Source organism: Nomascus leucogenys, chromosome 1a, assembly GCF_006542625.1.
Source record: "Nomascus leucogenys isolate Asia chromosome 1a, Asia_NLE_v1, whole genome shotgun sequence".
In the NCBI taxonomy this organism is placed as follows: domain Eukaryota; kingdom Metazoa; phylum Chordata; class Mammalia; order Primates; family Hylobatidae; genus Nomascus; species Nomascus leucogenys.
The window spans coordinates 77,955,288-77,965,624 of record NC_044381.1 but is presented as its reverse complement, the minus strand read 5'-3'; the positions used below and the strand labels follow the sequence as shown (position 1 = coordinate 77,965,624).

At 34.7% G+C, this 10,337-nt stretch overlaps 1 protein-coding gene across 1 annotated transcript in view; it reads right to left on the bottom strand.

Moving 5' to 3' along the window:
- Positions 1-587: 587 nt before the first annotated feature.
- SLC38A6 (solute carrier family 38 member 6) overlaps positions 588-10,337 on the bottom strand; it is a 67,433-nt gene continuing 57,683 nt past the window's right edge. The window contains exons 9-16 of the mRNA XM_003267769.4: positions 9,981-10,046; positions 9,691-9,744; positions 7,781-7,860; positions 7,022-7,122; positions 2,576-2,700; positions 1,279-1,423; positions 1,079-1,173; positions 588-864 (exon numbers count right to left, since the gene is read on the bottom strand). Coding sequence (XP_003267817.1) covers positions 784-864; positions 1,079-1,173; positions 1,279-1,423; positions 2,576-2,700; positions 7,022-7,122; positions 7,781-7,860; positions 9,691-9,744; positions 9,981-10,046 — 747 coding nt within the window. The 3' untranslated portion in view covers positions 588-783. The remainder of the gene's footprint in view (positions 865-1,078; positions 1,174-1,278; positions 1,424-2,575; positions 2,701-7,021; positions 7,123-7,780; positions 7,861-9,690; positions 9,745-9,980; positions 10,047-10,337) is intronic.

The following is a 10,337-nucleotide window of genomic DNA, read 5'->3' as shown; positions in this document are numbered from 1 at the left end:
AATAAGATCATGTCTTTTGCAGGAACATGGATGGAGGTGGAGGCTTTTATCCTTAGCAAACACACACAGGAAAAGAAAAACCAAATATTGCATGTCTTCACTTATATGTGAGAGCTAAATAATAAGAACTTATGAACACAAAGAAAAAAACAACTTGGGCTGGTGGGCAGAGGGTGGGAGGAGGGAGAGGAGCAGAAAAGGTAACTAATGAGTACTGGGTTTAATACCTGGGTGATGAAATAATCTGTATAACAAACTCCCGCAACACGAGTGTACCTATGTAACAAGCTTTCACATGTACCCTTGAACCTAAAATAAAAGTTAAAAAAAAATCAGTGGTTGCTAGTGGTTGCCAAGAATGAAACCTAAGGTAAACTATGAACTTTAGTTAATAATAGCAGTTAATATTGGCTCATCAAATGTAACAAAAGTACCACATGAACGCAAGAGTTAATAATAGGGGAAACTGTATGTTGGGGTAAAAAGGTATATGTGAACTCTGTACTTTCTGTTCAGTATTTCTGCAAACATAAAACTACCATAAAAATATTAATTTAAAAAACAAAAGATCAACCCAATATATTTAAGAGCATTTCGAGTTTGTTTCTTTTTTTGATTAAAACTGCTATACTCTTACTTCCCCATACCCACTGCCATTTTGTTCTGCTTTTCTGTTAATAATTTGTATTAAAATGTTATTTTTCTTCCAGGGTGTCTTCTGGAATAATTCATTCTTGCATCTAGAGGTATATTATTCTGGTAAGATGTAGGAAAATATTTCTTTTATTTATTAATCCAATCAAAAATGATGAGTGCTAAACTAAAATTCCCAACCAAAATTCCAAAGATGAGCAAAACGAATGCCTGTGGAAATAAGAAAAAAGATAAAAAGATAAGAAAGATAAAAGAAAAAAGATAAAAAGTACAATTAGATTATTTGTTAAATCTCTACTCTCTGCAATACTGTATTTTATATTTTAAAATATATTCACTTTCTTGATGCATGTAAAATAATATAAACTGACAAACTATTTCTTAAAATAGAAGTCTTGAAAAGAAAGAAACAAAAACAACCTACCCCAAACTTTTTCCATGAGAGAAAATCCTCTCTGCTAAGTTTAAGATAAAATAGTCCTGGGAATATAAAAATCAAACATGTTGATGTACTGGCACCTTTAAATTGGAGGGAAAAAAAAGAGAGGATATTGCTGGATTCAGATGTGAGGCTGGGTAACAATTTTATCAATTTTATTATTATTTTTGAAACAGAAAACTTACCAACTACACCAAATACATTTCTAATGTCAGGAACATATATTGCAAGTAAAATGATGATAATATTGAGTGCTAGAGTGATCAAAAAATGGCGAGCCCATGAGAATGGAAAATTGGAGAAAAATATCATTGTTACAGCTTTTCTGGCCTGTATTACAGAAAAATAAACATATAGCAAAGAGGAAATGTCAAAGTCCAAATATTTGCTGAGAGAAACATATATAACAACCATATTTTTGCCTCCTACATCATTTAGGTTTCAAAAATACAGCATAAACTATTATTATGAAGTGTTTATACACATACTGTTTAAATACTAACCCTTTCTGTGTAAGCTTCATAAAAATACTTAGCTTTAATGCTAGAAAAAATTTTCACATGCAATTTTTTTAGGTTGCATAATTTTTAAAATTACCAACAATAAAAATATGAAAAAAGTCTCAAAGAATCATTTTCATCAAATGTAACAGATTAAAAAAACAGACAATTTATAATAGAAAAAGAAATCATGCCATGGGAAAGAAATACCACTTACTATTTTATTTTATATTATATGTTTCACAGCCTGTAAATATGAAAAAATAGTTCACTACACTTCCCATTGCTAAGAGCACAGCAGGTGGTCACATCCCAAAAAATTTATCCAGTCCCTCCTGTAATCTTGGCACTGCAGCCCACACAGGGAGGAGGCTTGAAGGCCCAGCTCTTATAAAACTCAGCGTTAGAGATTCAAGACATCCATGCAGATGCATTTATACCCAAAGCCTTTGTTCCCATTTTCTCAAAAATTCTTAAGATTCTTATGTATAGTAACCAGATGCAATGAAAATCTGTTTTGCCCCTTAAATTACAATTCTAGAGCAAATAAAATATTTTCACCAAGATTGAACTAGAATGCTTATGTGAAAATAAATTTACAATAAACCCAGAAGGAGCTTATTTTTCCTGACTTGACTTTTTCCTCTTCATGCACATTTTTTTGAAAACAGAATACAGAATTAAAGGGGGGGAAAAAACCCAAAACTTTAGAATAACTGTAGTTTCTAAATTGGAAACAATGCTGTGGGAGAACATAAATCTAAACTAAATCTCAAAAAGCACAAATTAGCTTAGTGGCTCACTGTTATTTTTATGCTTTTATGGGGCCATATGCAAGTATGAAGTCTTTGATCAATTACTTGACAAGCAAATAACATATACAAGACTAGATGTGATTCAAACATTCTATTCTGCAAAGAATTAGTGTTTCCCTATTAGGAAGCGTCTATACTAGGCAACAAAACCCTTTAAGAGTACTTACAGGGAAGTGGATTAGAGGGACTGTCAAAAGTACAGCAAATAGTATGCATAACTTCACAGTCATGACAACAACATCATGTGATAAGTATTTACTATAACCTTTTAGTAATTCTGACTCCACTTTGTCTGTAAATAAAATAATAAGGATCACATTATACAGTACTAAGATATCAATAGTAACAAAATTGTTTTCCTTTGCACTAATGGATGATAACAGATTTTAGATTCCCATTACCAAATCCTGGCCTTTCCCCTAGCCTATGAAACACAGAGACATTAATTAAATATCTTCTTGAAACCTAACACCCTTTTTCCTTTAATAAAAACCAGAATAAGCAGAACCTCTCAAATTATAATATGACAATGAATATGTATACTAAATTATTTCTTTGGAACTTTTCCAGAATCTAAGGGTTTGAACATTTGTGCTGCTTGTTTATAAAGTGCTTTCACAAGTGTTGTTGAATTTAGTCCCTATGATAACAATATTAATACGCAGGTAGGTCCAAAAGTGTTAAATGATTTGCCTAAGATCACACAACACAAAGGGGCAGTGCCATACACCTACTTCTTTTTGGTGCTAGAGCCAGTATCTTTTCCTCAATACCACAACGTTTTCTAGAATCTCAGAGTTTGGTGCATGTTACATTTCATCTGTGGATTCATGTTTTAGGAAAAAAAGAGGTGTTAGGGAAATGTCTTACTTAGTAGGCCAGTGTGTGGTGGTTAGCAATAGGATTTATACATGCCGACCAAGCTTTGCTCCACAGTGTTCTTGCATTCTCACAATGTCTCCCTAACCTCAACCCAGACAAGGGGAAAGAAGACTGAGGGTGCTCAGAAACACTGGATACCAGTGTTTTGTTGGAAAGTATCAGTTTGTACTTAAAATAGAATGGTGCTTTTTAACTTGAGAGTGTTTTAGAAAGGATACTTTGAGGGAAACCAAAAACAAAAGGAAACATACCTCTGTTCTCAGGGAACTTTAAGAAGAGATGAGATGAATACACAAAGCTATGATAGAAAGTGTGATATACACATATAAGCGGCCAGAGAGTTCTAAACAAGAGCTATGGAGATTCTAAACTGTGATGACACAGAACATGTTCAAATCCCACCAGTTACTAGCAACTTACTCTGAGTCTCTCAGTTCCCACATCTTTAAAATGGGGACGGTCATATACTAAACTATAGGGTTACTGAGAACATTACATGAGTCAATGAATGTGTGCTGATGTTCAAAGATGTGGGGGAAGAGATTCTCTAGAAGCAAGGAGCAGTACAAACAAAGCAAAAGGAATGTGCATCTGAGAAAATAAGTGGTCTAGTAAGTACTACAGTGGATGAAACAGTGTGTGGGTGATAGGGCTGGAAATGCATTTCAGACCTAGTAATACAGTTCTGCATGAGATGTGGCCTCAACCTGGTAGGCCACAGAAATGCAATAATGACTTACAAAGAACAGTGTATTATGATCTGAACTAAGCAGGAGTACGGATTGGAAGAAAAAGAGACCCCAAACAGGCATAACAGCTACTGTTACAATCACTGAGAGGCAAAGAGAATCTGAACTAGACTAGCGATAATGGAAACAGGAGAGAAATGAATTGCCCAAAGTATCAAAAACATACTTTACACAATGTGGGATTTGGACTAAGTAGGAGACTAAGAAGAGCCAGGAAATCTGGATTCTATTTCCAAATCTGTGAGATACTTGTGAGTCTTTGGAGAAATATGGCAAACTATTTTATTTCCATTTTCTGAATCATAAAATGAGCTATTAACACTTCTTGCTTAACAACCTCATAGACTTTTTAAATGGCCTGGTTATTATGCAATGTTTGGGTACTGGCCTGGCTCACCAGAGGAACCCTTTTCTCTTCCTTTCACAGTGTAATCAGAGCAAGTATCATTAATCTAGGTGCATACCTATAGGTCCCCTTAATCTGACAAATTTAGAAATTAAACTTTGGGAGCTCTGGATAAAAGGATCCAAAGCAGCTCCTGAATCTTGAAGAATTAGATTTATTACAAATTCAAAATAGATGTCACATGTCCACTTTCTACTTTCCCAGGATGAAAACCCTTCTTCTGAGCCAGTCACTCTGTGTTCTTAACTGAGCCATAACATATGTGAGGGATAGAGTGGTGCACGCTTCCCTGGATTCAGACAAATCTCTACAAATCTCAGAAAGGGCCTAATGGTGATCTCTGCAAGTTATATATGCCATTGAAGTCAGGAGGCTGTCCTGTTTAATACACATTGTCAAACAGGGTATTAAGTTTACAAAGATTATCACAAAGTAGCAGAAATAACACTGGATTAGTATTCAGGAAACCTGCCTTTAATTCTGTGACAGGTCACTTCACCTCTCTGGGCTTTAGTTGCTCATCTGTAAAATGAATTGGAAGCCTTAAGTTGAGGCTAGCCCTTATAAGATCTCAGGTTCAACCAGCAATTTCTTCCTATGACACAAAACTCCTGTTATCCTGATAGAAAGATATGATCAAAGGTTTTTCTTGGTTATGATTCACAATCCAAGAGCAAATCAATATCTGCCTCTTCTGTCTTTGGAGAAGAACTTACTTTTGTATCATTTATTCTATCTACCTATCTATCTATCTATCTGTCTATCTATCTATCCATCCATCTAATCTATCATCTATTCATCCACCCATCTATCTGCCTACCTACCTACCTACCTATTAATCGATCATATACCTACCTATCATGTGATTTTCTTAGATGTGTATTTCTCCATTATATAAAATTTGCATACTCTGAAGAATTTGCATTGGTGGAGAAGGGATTAAATCAGAGACAACATAATGGCTTTACTTGATATTAGACAAATCCCTGTCTAGGAAACATGCCATCTACGTGATGAAAACCTTTAGCCTTTGTGTTCAAGCAACAATGCTAGATAGATAGATTATACATAGATACATACATAGATGGATGCCTAGAGCTTAAGTGACTCATATTTTTCTAAAAGATCACCTTAACAAAAACTTGTAATAAAGGAAATCTGGCTTCTATAGCACAATTTCTGAGTAGACAGCACAGTAATAAAGGCATTGGCTTTGGAGAGAGACAAAACTAGATTCAAATCCCAATTCCACTATTAACTGGCTTCAAGTATCTGGTCTAATTACTCAACCTGAATGAACCTACACTGAGCTTGCAGAGTTGTTATAAGGATTAAGTTAGGGAGTATATATAAAACACCTGACACTTTCTTAAATGTTAGCTCAATAAATGTATTAGCTTCCATCCTTCCTCCACATCCCTTTCAATCTAATACAGCTACAATTTAATACAGTTTCTAAGCACCTAATGGTGATTCATGTAACAATTTCTCAGCCAGCCTGGATATTGGCAAGCCATCTGAGGTTTCTTCCAGATAGTTCTATTTATCCATAGGGAGAAGAAGGAGGTCAGTTTTTTTGGACTTTTTCTTATTGCTGAAGATCCCTAAATATAATAGTGTTTGTGCCAGGTAGCAATTTTAATAAAAGAAATACATAGCTATTCCACTATACAAAATATTTTTGGATCCCAAGAGACCCTGTTACAGTATCTTATTGACACAGAAAAGTCTTACTGAGTTCAAGTCTGTATAAAAACTAACAAACCCAACATCCAAAAATAAAGTTTATATATTTAAGTAATTTTGTTTTATTAATGATGGTCAGAAAAGCTTGACAATCTCTTTTAACTTTCTTTGTAGCGTCTCTAGCAGGGCACCATGCTCACATTGGAAATAATGCTTTTCCTGAGGGTGTACGCAGAACTTTACTTTTTCTTGAGGTTCTTATCAGAAGAGGAAAAAAATCAACATACAAAGCAGACAGTTTTTGCAAAAGAAATAAAACACAATTTTATTTCTGTTGCATAAATTTAAAAGAACCTGTAAAAATAATTTAATGAGGAAGGTCATGGTGCATCATAGAATGCACATCTGCTGAATCCTGTGATAATTAGATCTGAAGGCAGAGGTGTCTGACATCTAAGTATACAGGTATAGTTCCGTGTAAAAGCCTTTCCTTTCTCAACTTGTTCTTTTGCAATTAAGATGACTGACTCACCCAACCCCCACACTTCTGAATTAGACTAATATATTGAATTCAAAATTTAAGAAAAACAGAATCATTAAAATTGCACATTTTTTCTTATAGAAAGAATCAATGTCCCTAAGCCTGAAGTTTTACTTCAGTGTTTAAGAAAATTTTCATAAGGAGTCATTAATCTTAAACCTGAACTACCTTTCTAAAAGAAAGATAATCCAATTATTTAGGCCTCAAGAGCCACCACAGTACTGCATTGTAATTTGGTGACCTGAGCAAATTAACTTAGTAATAAAAGGCATAAGTAAAGTCTATACATTGGTGTGAGGCCATCTATGTAACTATTATTTTGTCATCTATAATTTTAAAATGTACTTACCATAAAAAGTGAGGTACCCAAAGAGTGCAGATATAAAATAAATGAGAAAGCTGAAAGCAATTGCTGTATTGGTAACATTCTGCATTCTTTTCTTTGAAGGACTAAAAGACAAAAATGGCAAAGGTAGAATAAGTGATCTGAATTATATGTAAAGAAGCAAGTATGTCCTAAGCTGGTCGACAGAATTCCTCATTCAAGAACAACTCCATCAATAACTATACACTAGAATTCCTCATTTGAAATTAGTACACAAAGATTACACTTCTTCCTTTTTTTTTTTTTTTGAGACAGAGTCTCGCTCTGTCGCCCAGGCTGGAATACAGTAGCGTGACCTCAGCTCACTGTAACCTCCACCTCCTGGGTTCAAGCAATTCTCCTGCCTCAGCCTCAAGAGTAGCTGGGATTACAGGTGCCCACCACCACATCTGGCTATTTTTTTTGTATTTTTAGTAGAGATGGGGTTTCACTATATTGGCCAGCTTGGTCTTGAACTCCTGACCTCAGGTGACCCACCTGCCTCGGCCTCCCAAAGTGCTGGGATTACAGGCGTGAGCCACTGTGCCCAGCCTCAAAGATTACACTTCTAGGAAACATTCTTAACTTGGACAGAACTAACTCTTGTTTGTTTTGTTTTAAACTAACACTTAGGATCCACTGATGAGAGGAAAGGATTAATAAAAGAGGATGTCATTCAATCTGAAAGCCTTAGAGGTAAAAAGATACACAATATATTTAAAATATTCCAGGATTCCACGGTACCTTTGAAGTTCACAGTATATGGGCAATATTGAGGTATGGCAGAGAAATGAAAAAGCCATGGTTGGTAAGGCATAAGCACTCTGAAAAAGATTTTAAAAAGACAAAATTATTAAATGCCACTCTACTGAAACCATTATTTCATTTGACAACAAACTCGATTCTTTAAAAAATCCATTTGATTACATTTATTTCATCTTTAATGAGTTCTCTCTTTATAAAATAAGAATTTTTTAAAAGAGAAAAACACTTGTGATCCAGCAAATATTTTATTTGATAGAGGGCTTGCCTGTACTAGCCAGAATATTTTTTGTTTGGCTTCCCATACCATGCTGCTTTTACTACAATCACTACTTCTACATTATCTGGATAAGATTTTAAAAATTACATAAGATAAATAATATTTAAATGAGATAAAAATAACATTTTAGAAATGTTCTTTTTTAATTCCCTGTCTTCTAAATGTATGCACAATTTAAATGTATCTTATTACTCTAAGCAGCACTAATAGTTAATGCTCTTGAACCTGCTTTCATGAACTCAACCCAAGGGAATAATGAAAATATTAATCACATTTTAATATTGCCAGCATCTTTGATTAGGATCTCTTTCAATGGGAATGAATATCATTTATTCTAGACCTACAAACTCTTAAGAGATCCAATGTAATATACAAGTATAAGGTTTTGTTTTTATTATTAGAATACTTAAGAGTCAGAGTAAAGCAAAAAAAGTTACCTTTTAAGTGAAAATACCATCTTTACCAAATAGATGATGGTGATCTATTTCCTCCTTTCTGCTCTAAAAAAATTTCCACTTAACTAACTTCAGGCTCTTAAACAAAAGAAATTCCAGAAATGAAGACCTATCTTGGGACATAATGCCTAGAGTCTTAAAATATCTGAAGGGGGTTAGGAGAGAGGAAGCTGTAGTGTTTCCTGAGGCTGGACTAGGAAAATGAGAGTTTAATTCACAAATTCTCTATTTCATATACTGCTCAATTTCCTGGCTTGTCAATTACCCTACCTAGATCTTTAAGGCACCTGGAGGTCTTTACCATGTAAAAGATGTGGTAATTTCCCTTTTGGGACCAGAGAGATATTTCTCATTTAAAAACTAGAGATAAAAAGGAAAATTCTGCATGGCAGAGTAACCAAGCTAACATTCTACACTAATAGAGTTTTACATGAGCAGGGGGGATTCTAGCATCTGGGACCTATATAAAATAGCATTTCAGCAGTCAGAAAGTACAGACGAATAAGTCTGCAGCAACAGTGAAGACTTTGAGCTCTTCTAGAGTGGTAAAGCAGAGACCATCCATGTCACAATTGTCTCCTCTGCTGATGCTCAGGGGCTCTTACAGGCATTTCCAGTATCCTATGGCTCTTAGGGAAGGCAAAGGGACTTGGTCTCCTAGTCTCTACTCCTGGCATCATAAATTTCAACTTTGGAATGTCGGCCAGAAGATATATTGGCAGTGCTCAATCCCTAGTCCAATGATGAGGCTGTTTAGTTACAGACCAAGGTTCTACTCACAGGGGAAGAGTTTTTGATATAATTGGCTATTTAGCTTTACAAGTCCAGAGGGCAACAGGAGGTCTGTACACACAGAGGACCTTATTGGCCAGACCAGACATTCGGTAAATCTGTTCTTTTAGGCAGAGGCCCATTTAAAACAGGCTCCATTTAAAGGCATGCCAGGAAAAAAAAAAAAAAAAAAAAAGGCGGCTGTTTCATAATAGGCCACCCTGTGTTAAATAATAGTATTCTTCTGGTAGGCAATCCTATACTTAGCACTTTCAGGAAAATTAATTAGTTACAGGTACAAAGACCTAAGAGACCCTGTTACACAAACCTCTTAAAACTTGAAATGTGAAAAATCAACTGAAAGTATCTGTTAATAACTTACACACCTCTTTGGAGAAATGAAAGAGCTTTGGCTTACAATCATCTGTTGCATTTGAAATCTGTTTAAGAGTATTGAGGGGAAAAAGAGAAACAACAGCCATTAAATTTCAGAATATATCAATAAAAATGATGAATTTATTATTACTAGGCTTTCAAATCAAAGTATTTCAAAACAAAGTTCTAAAGTGCAATATAAACATTACTTTTTCATTAATCAGAAAAGAATCATTAGTCTTTCTTTTCTTTTTAGTTAAAATAAAAAGGAAGAAATTGAAAAGAAAGTATAAGCTATTACCTGGACGCATTTCTCTACATAATTTAATGTCAGAGGACAAGGGATGGACCATTTTTTAATTATTACCTAAAAAAGTAAACAGAATCAGCACTCAGATCATTTCTTATAAAATTAATAAGAAACTGAATTTAAGTAGGTCAGTATCATTTCAATTAATCTCATACAATATCAAATAAGATGCTAATAGAAGAGTCTCTGCTTCTGTGACTTTTCCTGGTTAGAATTGGGTCAACATTTAACATGGTCACCTGCGGTAGGGAGGCGGTTGGAGACTGCAGGGTTTTAAGTAGAGATCTCCCCCATTAAAGACTAAGGGTACTCCTGTGTCAACTTTCAAAATTCCAACAGCATCAAGGC